We start from the raw sequence: 17,189 nt of genomic DNA, 5'->3' as shown, positions 1-17,189 counted from the left end.
AGGCATGCATAGTGCCTTTTTTTTATATCTCCCGCTTTTCCGCGGATCCACGGCACGTCTGCCGTGACAGCTGCGTTAACTGCATTAACTTTATTGGAAGCCGCCCCTGCGGGATCCGCAGGAAGATAGAGCATGCTGCGATTTATTTCAGCACGGAGCTGCCCCAAATGAAACCCGCTGGTGTGCGTGGAGAGAGGAGCCTGCACACACATCAATGGGCACATTGAGCAGCGGATCGCCCACACCTGCTGACTAGCGCGGAATCCGCTGCTCAGTTTGCCTCGTGTGCCTGAGGCCTTCGTGTTTGACCGTCTTCTGACAAACCTCAACAAAGGTGGACCAGTGATTGGAGTTTTGTGATTGTCTACAAAGTTGTGGTGATGAGAACTTCATCAGAAGTGCATGTCTTTTGTGTACCTTCACAGGGACCAGCTGTCGCACATCGCTCTGGATACATCCTGCGGCGTATTTGGGAACGAGACGGTTATCTTTCTTGGTTCTAACTCTGGCATTGTCCTGAAGTATCTTCTCACTCCCAAACTGGATGTTTTTGAAACAGATGTCTACAAGCACAGCATCTTGCTTGAAGAGATCCAGACATTCCCTGCAGACAGGTATGTCCACCGCTGTAGGTTTCCGAACTCACTTTGCCTGTTCTCAGTATTGCTGCTGTACTTTTACAACTTTTTCTGCTTGTTTGTAGATGTGATGAGAAGGAAGAAGAACAGAGAATCGTCGGTCTGGAAGTGGACAAAGGGTCCGGGTCTCTCTTGGTGGTGTATTCCAGATGTGTGGTGAAAGTGCCGCTTGCTCGCTGCGAAAGACATAACGGCTGCGTCAAGTAAGAGTTTTAAAACATAAAGTATCCTTTTCTTTTATGTTTCATATTTTTCATACTTAACCCTTTCCAATCCACTGTCTAACCTCTGAAGACATTATGATTTAAGGCTGTACAGCTCCGATGTTGGAAGACGTCCGTCGGGGTTCTCTTACTGTATATTGCCAGCCTCTCTGCTGTCGGAGCCTCTCCAATGTGTCCCCTTATGCAGTACTGGCTTTAGCCAGCAGATAGCGCCATTGTATAATGGCAGAAAAAGAGTAAGCCCCCTAGGAAAACCAGGATACAAATTGGATTCGAAAGGGTTAAAGTGTGAAGTGAGTTCATATTAGACACATCAGGAATTAGAAACAGACTAGCAACCATTTTTTCCCAATGATTTCTCTGCGTTATTCCTCCTAAACACGTCTTATACCATACAGAGCTCGTCTTGTATTGGCCAACTGCTCTCGCTGACCAGTTCTACTTCTTCTCACTCACCTTATGAATCACCTGACTAAATCTTACGAAGTGTCTGGCGTCTTCATCTAATTTTCATGTACTGTATATTGCAGCAGAGGACAGAGGAAGAAACCTCTTCTGTCAATATAATGCCTTAGAGTGAGGCTATATTCACACGGGCGAGCGTGATAATGGGCCGAAAAACACTGAAAAAATAGGACTTGCCTTACTTCTCTTGCACATAGTTTTTCTACGTGCGAGAAAGATGGGGCAGGACCGATCTTCCTGCTTTTTTTAAACTTGCGAGCAATAGTACAGAGTTTGAATAGTCCAAAAAAAATCCCAGGTTCATGGTTTTTTCACCCACATGAAAAAAACCGCAGCATATGCTATTTTGGTGCTTATTACGCGTGTGATACAACCATTATAGGCTATGGGGGTTAGATTATACAGTAGATACACGTGTTACATGCATATTTAACTGTGTACTGCATAATATAAGCAGTCCCTATCCGTCCGTGTAAGTGAGCCCTGACGTCCGGGAACCGCAGATCATGTACTCTCTGCAGCATTGGTTCTTTCTCTTGAAGCAGCAGCTCTGGTCTCAGTGATGTTTTTTTTTCTCATGAAGGATCTGGGAATGTTTAGCAGAAGAGAAGGCTGAGAGGAGACTTAATAGCTGTCTACAAATATCTGAAGGGCTGTCACAGTGCAGAGGGATCAGCTCTATTCTCATCTGCACAAGGAAAGACTAGAAGCAATGGGATGAAACTGAATGGGAGGAGATTAGATATTAGACAGTGAGGGGGATCAATGATTGGAACAGGTTGTCACAGTGCAGAGGGATCAGCCCTATTCTCATCTGTACAAGGAAAGACTAGAAGCCATGGGATGAAACTGAAAGGGAGGAGACGCAGATTGGATAGTGAGGGGGATCAATGAGTGGAACAGGCTGCCAGAGGAGGTGGGGAGTTCTCCTTCGATGGAAGTCTTCAGAGGCCGGACAGACATCTGTCTGGGATGATTTAGTGATCCTGCATTGAGCAGGGGGTCGGACCCGATGACCCCGGAGGTCCCTTCTTACTCTACCATTCTAGGGTTCTGTGAAGTGCCGTACATAGAGTGAAAGGAATGGTGACAAACAGAAAGGCACTTGTCATCCAAAGTAGAAATGTAACGTGATTTAGGCAGAGGCTTCAGCAGAATTGAAAGTGCCAGTCACAAAGTTAGTGCGTTGGGTAGGCAGCTGAACATAAACAGTAATTCCTGCCTGTCAGGAGTTGGAGTTCTCACCTCGGGAAGATCTGATTACTAAGAATCGGTGGAGACGTTTCCCATCTTAATGTTCCTTTACATGAGGCGATCATCTTCTGAATATTCACTGGCAACAGCCGCTGTAGCCGTCCAATAACAGTTGTTTGAAGCCGTTACATTGAGGAATTGTTGTTCAGTCATTTCTGAAGTCATCGAGTGAATTGGGAGCATCTACACAGGGCGAACTGTCCTTCATCCATTTGATAGGGATGTTTACTTTTTTTTAACCCCTTAATGACTGCCCATATGCGGTCATTATGTATGACACCCGCAGGCAATAGCTGCAATCAGCCGCGTGGCTGATCAGCGCTATTAACCCTTTAAATGCCCCAAACGATGTGATCGCAGGCAGCAGTGCGGGTGTCATGGCAGCCGGGGGCCTTCTGAAAGGCCCCAGGGCTGCGTTAGCAGCCTGCCTGTCAGATTGCAGTATGATGTAATGCTACAGCATTACATCATACTGCAGGAGCGATCGAAGCATCGCTAGTTGTAGTCCCTTAGGGGGGGGCTAAAAAAAAAAGTAAAAATCAGTAAAAGATCAATAAAGTTTTTACTAATTTTATAAAAAATAAAAATGTTTAAATCACCTCCTTTTTGCCATATCTATAAAAAAATCTAAATCGTAAAACAAAAATACATATTTGGCATTGACCCATCCGTAAAAGTCTGATCTATCAGCGTAGCGCCTTGTTTACCCCGCACGGTGAACATCGTCCGGAAAAAAAATAACGCCAGAAATGCACTTTTTCGGTCACCCTGTCTCCCAGAAAAATGCAATAAAAAGCGATCAAAAAGCCTTATGTATTCCGAAATGGTACCAACGTAAACTACAGGCTGTCTCGCCAAAAATGAGCCCTCGCACAATTACGTCGAGGGAAACATTAAGAAGTTATTGTGCGCAGAAGATGGAGGCAGAAAATAATTGTAAAAAATTAAATGTCTTTGAAAAAAAATACAAGTAGTACAGCAAAAAAAAAAACTAAACTATACAGGTTTGGTATGGTAGTAATCGTACTGACCCAAAGAATAAAGTTCCTGTGTCATTTTGGTTGCAGTTTGTGCGCCGTAGAAACAAGACGCACCGAAAGATGGAGGAATGTCGTTTTTTGGGTTTTTTTTCGTTTTTCTCCATTTAGAATAGTTTTAAAGTTTTTCAGTACATTATATGGTACAGTAAATAGCACCATTGAAAAATACAACTCGTCCCGCAAAAAACAACAAGCCCTCATACAGCGACGGCGATGGAGAAATAAAGGAGTTAAGATTTTTTAAAAGGGGGAAGGAAAAACGAAAATGGGAAAAAAAGGGCCGATTCCTTAAGGGGTTAAAGGGCATGTATGAGATATTCTGCACTTCCCCCACACCTGAACAATAGTAAAAGTCACTATTTTGCTTGCATTCCAATATGGCCGCATGCAATACAGGAAGTGCAACAGCAAAGGTTCGCCCATCACCACATGGTGACCAAGCATCTCCAGCTTTCAAACTTGCGCCTACAACCTGGTACAAGAGCCGAAAGTTTAGTAGCCGGACCAGAAAATAGTCGCTGCATGGCTCGCTTTCTAATATGGCCGCATGCAGTACGGGAAGCAAGCGGAACAGCGAAGGTTTGCCCGTTGCAACCACGTGGTAACTGAGCACTTCGTCACCCACCTGGTACCGGAGTCTAAGGTTTTAAAGCCAGATGGAAAAAGAGTTGCTGCGTCTCTCATGTTCCAATACGGGAAGCGGAGCAGTAGAGGCTCGCCTGCTGTAACCCCGTGGTGACTGGGCACCGCCAGAAGCTTCAAATATCAGCTACAGCAAAAAACAAAAACCGAAAGTTCACATTCAAAAATAATTCTGCTGACCTCAGAGAAATGGTGATGCGAATGTCCAAGTGGGCGACGAAGTGATGCGCTGAGAGGAGGCGAGCGAGACAACGAAGGCAGCAGCGAGGATAAACGTGAGTGTTGTGGGCAGCGCAGGCTGACACTGAACGCCTCCCACCAAGTTGGGGCTTTGTCGCCCGTTTGTCACCCGTTTGCCTTTGCACAAGGCAAGAATACATCAATCAATGATAATTTATCTAAACTGAACACGAACTACCCGTGAGTGACTGATGGCCCGGTGCCCTGTCGGCGGCCATGTGTACACGGGACGACTAGCGCCCGGATTCCGTTTCTAGCGATTATTCGGACAGTACTCCTCCTATGTGAAGGTACTTTGCTCAGACAGCTGTGGGCACAATGTTCTCCAGCAGCGCAGTGTAAGCAGATAGTGATGCCATGCGTGAGACAGCTTTATGTTCCGCTTGTAGGGTTCCCCGGAGGGTGCCGGTGTAGCTGAGTGCCGCGGCCTCTGAAACCAGTCTGGCGGAGAACACTTCCCTATACGTTTTTCAGAGCCTTTCTTGAAAGTGGATATGAACCCTGATAGCTGATAAGATGCGATTGGACGGGGCGCGCTTTAACGCCGCGCGTTCATCTGTATTTTGGCAGGATAGGCCCTTTCACAAGGCTGTGTAGTTGTGCCATATAAACAGGGGCAGCCCTGCTGCCATCGGCGGGCACACAGGTCACTACCACTTTAAAACAGCTTCTAGGAGTAGGAAAGCATATATTGTGCACTGCATGCAATAAGGCTATGTTCACATCTGCGTTGGACTTGGGCGCAGCTAAAGGCTCACGGGCCCGGGTGCAAATGTTTATCTTGGGGCCCCCCAACTATAATGCTTTATTCCTAGTACTCGGCTCCCTATATGGAGAAGAGGCCTTATGGGCTCCTGGGCCTGGGTGCAACCGCATCCCCTGCATCCCCTATATTTATGCCAGTGGCGTTGGCACAAGAACAGTCTGCATGGCTACGTTCACACACACTAGGTCACAAACGGCATCAGTAGATTGTGCCGCTGGGTTTGGTGTGGAGGTGCAGGTGATTTCACGCTGTCAGTAGAAGGTGTAAAGTCTGTTCCATATTCGAACCATAATCTACATCCCTATCCGTCCCATAGGTGTCCACTGTGACGCAATAATAATGCAGATTTTGGTGTGGATTTCCAACTGCGATAAATCTGCGCCATTTCCGTTCTGTGTAAATGTACCGCATGAAGGACTCCTTTCATCCCATAAAATGCAGTACAAGTGAAAGGAAACTAAACGGACCCCATTACAGTCAGTGGGGACCATTCGGTTGCATCACAAGACAGGTGATTTGTATGTTATGCTTGATGCTGAAACACGTCGCATCCGTGTTACTATCTTGTTGGACTGGAGTCGCACACCATCGTCTGTGGACTCTACTTGAAAAATTGTGCTTCACCCATGGAAATAGGGGGGGTGGGGGGGGGGGGCGTAATTCCTTCCTGGTTTTATATACCCCTTCCTCCATCCTCCATCCTTCTCTCTACATATTTTGTGCCGGCCCTTATGAGCGCTCTATTCTCTTGTTCTTTACTATTTTATCCTATAAACATGAGCAGCGTTACGTTTACGGGACGTCACAGCCCGTGTCTCCCGAAAAATGCCAGCGAGCACAGAAAGAGCACATTAATGGATGGTATTTAAGGCTGTGGGATGATGGGATGCATCAGGCCCCCAAAAATGTAACTCGGACAACCCTTTTAGAGAAAATAAATGACCTTTTGAGTTTAGAGGGTCCGTGCCGCTCGCACTGAAGGTGTGATCTGTAGTTCGCCTCCGAGGTGATCCCCAGCTAATTACCTCTATATATTATGTATGTATATACAGTTCTACATTTTTTTTTCTTGGAAATGCAGAAAAGCATCAATTCTGCCACCGTTTTATTTATATTTTTTACTTCTGTTGGCTGTTCTTTAATTTATTATTTATTTATTGTAATACGCAATTATAGACCAAGTAACTAAACTAATAACACGAACATTTGTGCTCTTCCTTTCTTTTACGTCTCATGCCATGCGCGGTACACTTTTTTATATTTCCCATGCCGTCGCTTAGTGAGGACCCAGATAGCAGCAGCCCAGATGCAATGTAATTGTGTTTGGGCTGCGGGTATATATGCAACTTTTTTCCGCGAGTGGATTATGCAATTCCAACCCGCTAATGTGAGCGGAACTGCGTAATCCAATGCATTTGATTGAACAGCGGATAATCCAATTACGGAATCTGCATTTTAATCTGGTCATGTGAGACCAGCCGTAGGCACACTGAAAAATATATCCACAGTACAGAAACATTAAGTGAACTCTTGAATTTAATAACCAATAGATCCGTTAGCAGCAATCACCTTCACCTGCTGTGACTGATAACATCTGCACAATGTTGGGATGGACGAATCCTCCCTGCAAATATGTTTCAGTTCATCAATATTTCTAGAATGCCTTGTGTGCACAGCCCTCTTCAGATCATGCTATAGCATCTCAATAGGGTTAAGCTCAGGACTCTAAAGGCCCATTTACACACACCGATATCTTTCAAAAGATTAAAAGATCAGCGATCTGTTTGCTTAAAAGTACTAATAGGCACTAATTGTTATTAGTACTTATCAGCTTCATTGGCATGCAAATGAGCTTCTGGGAGCTGTTACAGAACTCAGCAGGGGGTCTGAGCTCTGTAATTAGCTGTATTGTTCAGCCATGGGCTCCTTATGCAGCATTCAGCACCATGGACAGCAGACACAGCATGCAGTCCTGCTTATCAACTGTTCTGCTGGCCAGGGTGAGAACTGAGAAGAGCTGTAACAATGTTATCAGCTGGTATCAGATCTCCACTGGCAGAACACAGCATGTGTGCTGCTTATCAGCTGTTCTGGTGAAGGATGGTTTTCAAGCAGAACTGAAAACCATCATTTGGCAGAAAACTGAAAGATGGGCATATTTAGACACAAAGATTATTGCTCAAAAGACGGCTTTTGAGCAATAATCGTTGTGTCTAAATTGGGCTTAAGTTGACAAGTTTAGTCGTCACTCCATTCATTTTAATGGGGATATATCAGTATATCTCTATACATATAAATGGCAGTGGGAAACTGTAAGGGGATGAAGGAAAGAGATAGGCTTTGGGAGTTGTGGAAGTAAGGCTGTAACAAGGGGTATACAGGGTTCCAGGGGCTGTATGGTATATGGCGATCAGCAGGACCATATTTAGAGTTCATGCCGCCTTAGGCACTTTTAGTACTCCTGCCCCCTCCACAGTAGAATGGCTCTGAGCCCTCGTATGGTCGTAGTGCCCTCTGTGACCCCACAAGGTTCCCCCGTAGTGCTCCACAAGTCCCTTCTAAACACAATTATTTGAGTCCACAATGGAATGCTCTTCTGATGTCCTCGGCATGGCATACAATATCTTCTTGTGTATCTTCTCTAATCCTCCTATCCGGGGGTGTCTCCACCCCTGTGATGATTTGAGTGATGGAGGCCAAGACAAAAGGAGACATGGCATAGAGGAGGATTGGTTAAGATACACATGAAGATGCAGCGCAGAGTCAGTCAGCTGGTCATTCCATTCTGCACCGGCTGGACAGACGATCGCCCCTCATAAATCCACCAAAGCTTGTGGCACAGAAAGGCACCCCCTGCACCCCCGGCTGCGCGGTCTGTATCATCAGACCGATAGTTTTCATCCAGGAAACTCCTTCAATTGCTGTAAATGTCTTTGGACACTTTTTTCACAGGACACGCAAACAGATGTTTCTTCAGTGTATATGGCTGGGTTCACACGGAATGTCCCGGAATGTCTGCAGCGGACCGCATGGAAATTCCGCAAGATTTCCACTGTGGAAGTTTGTCGCTGGATTTGAAGCGGCTTTATTCTGTTGCAGCAATCTCTCCATAGAAAGAAGCGAGACGGCAGAGGAAACGGCGCTAAAATTGACATGCCGTGGATTTGAATTCCGTGCCGCATCTCGGTTTCTGCGCGGCTTGTTGGCAGCGTGGGAACGAGATTTTGGCAAAATTTTGGCCACTTTGCTGGTTAGTCTCAGTTTTAAAATTGCACCCCGTGTGAACCCAGCCTTAGTCTATTGCTGTTATCTGTTGCTTCTTTATCACCCCTGTCAGTGCGCTGTGATCCTAACATGACACTACTTCCTAGGGAGAGTTGCAGTACTGAATTTTCTACATTTGTAGATAGTTTGTGTAAACATAGATTGATGTTCACCCGACTCTCCGCTTTTGTAGCCTTCTCCAGCTTTGTGTCTTCTGAGCCTTGTTTCACACTAACCAAACTCTCTAGAGACCAGATTTGTCAGTAACCAGACTTTGTGTCTTTATTTAATGAACAAAGCACTTGTGAAACCCACAGTTCCGCTCTCATTTCCTAAATTCCAGTCGATTGGCTGGAGTCCGTCACTCGGGACCCCGACCGATCAGCTGAGCTGACAGCGCCACAAAGGTCAGAGCAGAAGCCACAGAAGTCTCCGCACCAACCTCTGTGAAGTGGTCAGCGCATGTAACTGCAGGACCAGCTTGCGTTGATTTAAATGAGAGCCATGCCTGCAATTACAAGTGGCGGCCACTACACAGAGGTCGGCATGGATGCATCCGCTCTGACATACCTCTGTGTATTTGCAGCACTGACAGCATGCGCCTGCTCAACTGATCGGTCAGGGTCCCGAGCAGCGGACCCCAGCCGATCAACTATTGATGACCAATCCCGAGGATCGGTCATCTATAGTATTTTCCACAGAAAACCCCTTTAAGTTTTCTCTCTGCACTTTGGGTGTTTACTCAATCAGCTCAGTAAGAGACATGATTGGCACAGGGGTTGTGTGCTGTTAGTTTACTTGACAAAGACCACCAGGTCGAAACGTTGCTGTCTACTACATGTTATGGGGGAATAAAGGACGTCTTTTATACGGTCAACTTGGATGTTGCCGTTGCTACTTTATTTGTACAGTATTTGTAAGGGTTGATGGTCATAACAAGAAATGAAGTCTGATCTATACATATTATTCGTTCTACCCCATTTTAATGACATTTGTACTGACTCTTCTTACAGAAGTTGCCTGGAGACACGTGACCCGTATTGCGCATGGGATCCAGAGAACAGCCTCTGTGTATTTATCCCGCACAGATCCAGGTATGAATACAACAAATACATATATTTATGGTAAAGGTCTACATAGCACGCCCGGCATGTCATAGTCTGTTCATACAGATTAAGTGTGACCGTGCTACTACAATAAAGCGATGTGATGGGCGCTCGCCGCGGGAGCCTCCATTCAGGGGTCTCTTCTCTCCACATAATAGTTCCAGGAATCTCCACTTTGTACCTGAATCTATTTAGTTATGAAGAACAATGTACAAGTCCCAATGGTGTGTATGAGTGTATACCGCAGCACTAATGACTACAAAGGGTTAATTCTGGCTATGATAATTTACGTCATATGGGCTGCGTAGCCGCAGAGCAGTTATAGTCCCGCCTTGAGTCCACCACTGAATGCCCTTACTATGGGTCCATAATTATCAAAACTGGAGCAATGGAAGACGGCGGTCTGGTCCGAGGAATCCTGTTTTCTTTTACATCATGTGGATGCCCTATAGGAAGAAGCCGAGCCGGTGGAGCCATGTGATGCCACCTAGATAAATACTTTAGCAGACCCAGTACACCCCTTCATGTCCGCGGTGCTCCCCAGTGGCAGTAGCCTCAGCAGGATAATGCATCTACCACACTACGGGAATTGTTCCGGAATGATTTAAGGAGCTGCCAGTGATCAGGGTGTTGACAGATTTGGGGTAAAATCCTAAGTTTAGACTATTGTTGCGTTACAGGTTACAATTTCATAATATTTTCATGTTTTTTTACTTACTTTTGAACCTTTAAACAATTTCACGTTATTTGCTGGACTTGAACTGTGTTAATGTCTAAAACAACTGGAAAGGTTGAGGCGTTCCAAAACTTTTGACCAGTAGTGTAATTTTTTTATTTATTTTTTAATGAAAAATTACACTTTCCTCAAATTGCCACTCATCACTTTGTATACACAGGCACCTTCATGCAAATTTGCAGGTTGTCGACTTTCACAAAATCTATGGGGAATCGGTATAGTTTTGTAATTTAGATTTTATTTGTGTATTTTTTTATATATCAGACTGTCCTGCTTTACAGAAGTGCAAAATCTTCAAAAACCCGTGACAACAAAAGGGATTGTGGGTGTCCGTGTTGTAACTAACATGAATGTTTTTCAGGGCTCCTTATGAGCAAGACCTTGGTGGAGAACAGACATCTCAGCTTGGAAACTGTGATGGTGAGTGGAATTGACCCCTTAAGCCTTAAAGGGACAGTGAAGCCAGAAATGAATGATACAAGTCAATATGTTACAGGCTATGGGTGACATAAATCATTATCTATATAATGCCAGAGCTGCACCATCAAAGTGTGATATGATGACTATTCACACATTTCCTGGTTGTTCTATGCAATGCTAAAAGGCGAGCCGGCAAAGTATAAAATACTCCAGCCAGCAGTGGACAGCGGCCCCCTTCAACCCAGGTACACCAAAAAATAGGATTCCACTCTTCGCACCATCAACCCCCATCATCTTCTAGTGTCCCACAGTCCAAACCTGCTCGTCCTCCAAGGTGCTTTCCCACAGTCGGTTACCACTGACAGAGCCAGCCTGGGCCCTCTGCTGACTCGTTGCTCCGCTGCACTCACGCTAGCAGATAGTCCAGAGACCACAGAGCCTGCAGGCTGGACAGCTCTGGCTGCCCGTCTGTCAGCATGACGCTGCCATTTGCGTGGTGCTGGGATGCAGATCCTCTTCCAATCCCCCAACTCGGTGCCCTATGCGCTGCTGCCCGCTCTGACAACGGCATGCCACATCTGCTGTTGGAGCTCAGTATGGCAGGAGTCAGGACTCATCCAGCTCCTTATCCACCCCGGCCTCCACCGCTTCAATATCTGACTTAGAGAGACAGAGGAGGGCCTGGAGGACGCTGGCATCGTGTGCCACCGGGTCAATACTGTTTTTTCTTGTTCACATTTTGATGTTTCTTTGTCATAATTGTAATTTGAGCCAAAATAGGATAAAATGAGAGGACATTAAAGGGGATAGAAAATCATGGCAGCTTTCTGGCAAGCACAGCTGCACCCTTGTTGTGGCTTGTGTCTGGTATTGCTACTCTATTCCCATTCACTTCAATGGTGCTCAGCTGCAATACCACACACAACCTATGGACAGGAGTGGTGCTGTTTTTGGGAGAGAGCAGCCATGTTTTTCTAATCCTGTATAACCCCTTAGTGAGGAAGTGCTGGGATCTTTTTTACATTTTTTTGTTTATTCTCTGTATTTGGAATTCCTTTAATAAATAACTCTTTATTTTTGCTGAAGCTGCTTTATGACTCTTAGTTTTAGCGGCATGGGCTACAGTTTGCCATGGTACCATTAGTCCATAAAGAGTGCTGAATAACTTTTTTTGGAGCAGAATATGAATAAAAACACTGATAGTTTTTCCGGCTTTCTTACATGGTGTTCACCTTGCAGGTTAAAAAAACATCATTTTTAAAGTGGCAGTAACAATTATTCTGGACCATTTAGGGTGCGTTCACACGGCGCTCTCAGAGCATTGCAAGGGATAAGTCTGTGGCTCCTCCGTAACAAACAGCACATCCTTACGCTGCTGCAGATGTTTTCAGTTGTAAGTGAAGAGTTAAAAGCCCATTTACTTACATTGTACTCAATATTGACACGGCATTTCGGTATGACATCCGCAACCGAATTTCTGCAGCAATTTCATGATGTCTGAACTTACCTTAAGGAAAGAGGTTTGTTTGTTTTTTCTCTGGACTTTTTTAAGAACCATTTGTTAATCTTTTTTTAACGTTTTTTAGTCCCACAAGGGGATTTGAATTTGCAGTCATTTGATCACTTACCTAATACATTGCAATAATTTGGTAATGCAGTGTATCATGCCTGTGAGCATTATATTGGAAGGCAGTCTATTAAAGGGGTTGTCCCGAGGCAGCAAGTGGGTCTATACACTTCTGCATGGCCATAATAATGCACTTTGTAATGTACATTGTGCATTAAATATGAGCCATACAGAAGTTTTATACTTACCTGCTCCGTTGCTGGCGTCCTCGTCTCCATGGTGCCGACTAATTTTCGCCCTCCGATGGCCAAATTAGCCGCGCTTGCGCAGTCCGGGTCTTCTTCTTTTCTGAATGGGGCTCCGTGTAGCTCCGCCCCGTCACGTGCCGATTCCAGCCAATCAGGAGGCTGGAATCGGCAATGGACCGCACAGAAGCCCTGCGGTCCATGGAGACAGAGGATCCCGGCGGCCATCTTCAGCAGGTGAGTATGAAGACGCCGGACCGCCGGGATTCAGGTAAGTGCTGTGCGGGTTGTTTTTTTAACCCCTGCATCGGGGTTGTCTCGCGCCGAACGGGGGGGGGGGAGGGGGTTAAAAAAAAAAAACCCGTTTCGGCGCGGGACAACCCCTTTAAGCCTTGGCCAGGAGATGGCGGAGTAGATAAAGGTTTCTGTTATGGGGCTCTACCATTTCCTCCACTGGGGGTAGCTCGGGACCCATCCAAGTTACTGCTGGGGGGGTTAAAGGGAAAGGGTTACTAGCGGTTACCTTACAGTTCTTTGTCAGTCATGACGCCACCGTTCCTTCCTCTGCGGTGAACCTTGAGACGGAAATAAAATAGTCCACACACAGGGATAACTTTTTGAGCAAACCGGGAACGGTCAGTAATGCCCATTTACTTAAGTTCAACAAGGTTCCAACAAAACAGTAACAGCCCAGAAGAAGAACACTTTACACTCTCAGAAGGTGGTGTGACAGGGAGGACCCTCGGTGTAATCTGGACCACACAGACCAGGCGGTGTCTGTGTGGCCCTCTTGCTTTCGTCTCACTTGCAAACTCCAACCTGAACTCTGTCCTATATCCTCACCAACATATATCTAAAACAGTCACATAACATACAACATGATACATTTCTCAGACATATCCCAGACGTTAAGCCATCAAGTGCTGCAGAGATACAACACACATCAAATGCACGCGCATAGAAGACGCTGACAATACGATTGCACAGGACAAGCACATTGAAACTTATGGAGGGGCCCCGTTAACTCTGGGCCACAGCTGTTGTGGGAATGTATAGTCAGCACCCCACAATTACATTTCAGGGGCGCTGATTGACTTACAGAAGAATCCCCCTACACCTGTAAAGCAACTTGGACGCTGCAGTCATTATTACCAGTGGCATCTAATGGGTTAAACAAATGTGTTCTAGCTGACGCCGGCGCTTTATACGTATGTGCAGCAAGTGGGTTAATGATACGAATGAATGATTTCCAAACTCCTGCTTGTTGTCCTTAGTAATATTTAACCCTTGCTTTTCAACAGGTCTATTCACACAGAGCTTCACAGAACAGAGAGGTGTTGAAGTGTCCGTCAACATGCTGGTGGTTTCCACTGTGGCAGCGTTTGTGGTGGGCGCAGTGTTGTCAGGTCTGGGGGTCTGCTTGCTGAGCTCTCAACAAAGCAGAAAGCTGAAGTGCCGACAGAAAGAGAAGGACAATGGCCTCGTACTGGACAACTCTGTGAAAAGTGTGAGTAGGAGCAGAGACGCGGGCCACCAAGATCGGGACCCGGTCTTCACGTCCTTAAAACAACATGGCTGGAACCCTGGGCACAGTAAAGAGCACAGTGGCATCCCGCCGACCCCCGAGCAGACTCCGGAGCAACACAAGAGAATCATCGATTCCCAAGAATATATTAATTACTCGCTGCAGGATTCATCCGCCTGCTTACTGCACCAAGACATGCATCTGTCCTCCTCCAATCTGCCCTCCGACAGTCAATATGAAGCCCAGGACCCACACTTCTTCTGCGCCAATAAGGAGGACTCCCACTATGCACCCTTAAATAAGGAAGATTCCCACTATTTACCCCTGAAAGAAGACGAGTCTCAATACTTATCCCAACACGAAGAAACGGTTAGAATATTAAACCCCCACGGAGAAGACAATTGTTGTTACCTTCCGCCTCATGTGAAAGAGTCTTGCAGTCTATCAGTACCAACCGATGAGGATCAATACTTACCTCAAAACAGAAGCAGCCCAAACTTCCTGTCCAAATGCATACAAGAATATTTAACTCCTTACGGGGAGAAAATGCATCATCATCACTCCTCGCTGGGACCTGAGCCCCATTACATGCATGCAGAATTACCCTGCCTGTGCGGCGGCAGAAAACACAGACGTGTGATCTCTGCGTCTACGAGCGAGAACTTCTGTCAGAGACCTTACCGAGGCAGTACTCCCCAGTTAGCCTCACATCTGAGGAGAGAGCTGACTTATAACTGTGAGGAGAACTGGCGGAGGCCCACCGATACAATGTACATTTATCCCCGAACATCTCAGAGCTTAACTCCTGGCTCAGACTTCAAGCTAATGTTGCAATTTGGAATGCCACATACATCCAAATCCCATTAATAGAAGGTGGACTTCTATGATACAATGGCTATTATCATTTGCTTTTGAATACAGAAATGCCACAACAAGTGCTGGCTCTATTAGTGCTGGGCTTAAGGAACAAAAAGGAAAAACTGGCGTTAAAGACTTTCTGTGAACCCAAAGTCTCCTTGAGTGATTGAAGTCTCCAGTGCCTGACCCCTGGAAGCTTCGGAAACACATACTCAAGCTGCTCCGGGGAAATATTGCACTTCGGCCTTGTATTGAATTGAGTACTAGCTTATTGAGTTTTTCGGAAGGTGCTGGTCATGGAGCATCTGTATGAACGGGACCCTTGTGTTCCCCCATCAGCCAAGCACAATATGTACAGATCAATATTTTATTAACAAGTTTTTTTTTAAGTATTCTGTTAATAAGTCCAGAGTAGTAAACAACCAATTTATGCATGGATGTGTTTGAATTAGGTCAGGACAATGTAACAGGACAGCCTGGAGGATAGGGGAAGCTTTTAGCATATTTTTTTATTGCATTGCATCAATAAAGTAGTAAAAAAAAGTGATAATTTAAGCTGAATTCTGATTAAGTCACAGTCGATCAATATTGATTTGAGTATCATTCCACTTATATCATTGCTTAGGAGAAGACAGGGGGCTGGAGACCGAGCGTCGGAGAACCCTTGACTGCGCATGGCATTCTGCAGCTTACTGGGAAATACATGCAAGTTGCAGAAGCCAAATGTTGCAAATAAGGGGGAAAAAATGCAAAAAATGTGTTTATTACATAATTGATACAATGCAATAAAAACGTGATGAAGGGTGTCCAAGGACTTTATTAAGGATTCTTCTACATAACTATCAGGTGATTCATTTCCTGATCCGTACAGTTAAAAAACCTAAAACCCTGGTACACTAGTGATAATGTGACCGAGGCTTCCGTATGCTGCGGTGAAGAGCATCCCGGATATGTGTTATATTGATTAGAACCTCGAAGTAATGCGGACCGTATACATCAGACAAGAGTTATTTAGCCCCCTTGGCTTTGTAAGGATCAGCCAAGGATTTTGTGTATCAGGGCCTCCTGTCTCTCACCATTGGCATATGTTGGGGGTGTTAGATTACAACATGCCTGATTCTTTGTGTCTGCGGGATACACGGCTAATTCAGGTGACCGTAATGTGGTTGTATTTATGGCTGCAATTCCCACCTCAAGTCTCATGACCTGAACTTAGAGCATCATGTATTGCTATGACGACGTGGGTTCACATCATTAGTAGGGATGAGCGAGTATACTCACTAAGGCACTACTCGTCCGAGTAATGTGCCTTAGCCGAGTATCTCCCCGCTCGTCCCGAAAGATTCGGGGGGCGGCGCGGAGCTGCGGGGGAGAGCAGGGAGGAACGGAGGGGAGATCTCTCTCTGCCTCTCTCCCGCCCGCTCTCCCCTGCTCCCCGCCGCAACTCACCTGTCAGCCGCGGCAGCTCCCGAATCTTCAGGGACGAGCGGGGAGATACTCGGCTAAGGCACATTACTCGAGCGAGTAGTGCATGAGCGAGTATACTCGCTCATCCTTAATCATTACACAACCTGCTAGAATGTGGCCAAGTCATGGCCATCTAAATTAGCCTTTACAGATGAGGCATTCAGTGTCAGAGGTGCCTGAAGCGGCTTATTCCCTCACCCATTGAAGTAACTGACTGCAAGTTTGTGGGGGAGTTTAAATGGAGAACTTGCGTTGATGTCAGTCCCAAGTGAAGCAGAAGTCTTTGAGACGTTTATCGAGTTGCTTCTGGGGCAGTTGGTTCAGCCCTTAAATACCTTCAGTGAGAATTTCCCATTGTGGGAGCGCAGTTGTTTTTTTCCATTTTTATGTAAAGTTTTTTAGCAAATATTATCTGTATAAAAGTTGTACAATTTTCCAATATGGTTTCTGTGTCGGTTGCTCGCGGTTTGCAAGACCTCAGCTTGCTGTCAGTCAGTATGGTCATTCATAATTTGCTTCTAGTGGGTACAAATCCGTCCTGGTCATGTGATGGACACACAGGCGCACAACTGATTATCGTTAGCAAAACTAATAAAATAATGAGTCCCGCCCCTAGATGCATCACATGACCAGGACAGAACTTTACACCCACTGGAAGGAGGCAGTGAGCGGAGTCATGCAGAAATCTGGAAAACTGTGAGAAATTGATAAAGTATATTGGAAAATGTAATA

The 17,189-nt window shown here is 45.7% G+C and overlaps 1 protein-coding gene across 1 annotated transcript in view; it reads left to right on the top strand.

The window, feature by feature from the left end:
- Window positions 1–15,566, top strand: part of SEMA6B (semaphorin 6B) — a 91,839-nt gene extending 76,273 nt beyond the window's left edge. Inside the window, exons 12-16 of the mRNA XM_066574944.1 lie at window positions 426–614; window positions 704–841; window positions 9,547–9,627; window positions 10,737–10,795; window positions 13,909–15,566. Coding sequence (XP_066431041.1) covers window positions 426–614; window positions 704–841; window positions 9,547–9,627; window positions 10,737–10,795; window positions 13,909–14,999 — 1,558 coding nt within the window. The 3' untranslated portion in view covers window positions 15,000–15,566. The remainder of the gene's footprint in view (window positions 1–425; window positions 615–703; window positions 842–9,546; window positions 9,628–10,736; window positions 10,796–13,908) is intronic.
- The last annotated feature ends 1,623 nt before the right edge of the window (window positions 15,567–17,189 follow it).

Source organism: Eleutherodactylus coqui, chromosome 7 (assembly GCF_035609145.1).
Source record: "Eleutherodactylus coqui strain aEleCoq1 chromosome 7, aEleCoq1.hap1, whole genome shotgun sequence".
NCBI classification, from domain to species: Eukaryota; Metazoa; Chordata; class Amphibia; order Anura; family Eleutherodactylidae; genus Eleutherodactylus; species Eleutherodactylus coqui.
The sequence above is the reverse complement of the archived record's forward strand: the minus strand, read 5'-3'. Positions and strand labels throughout refer to the sequence as shown.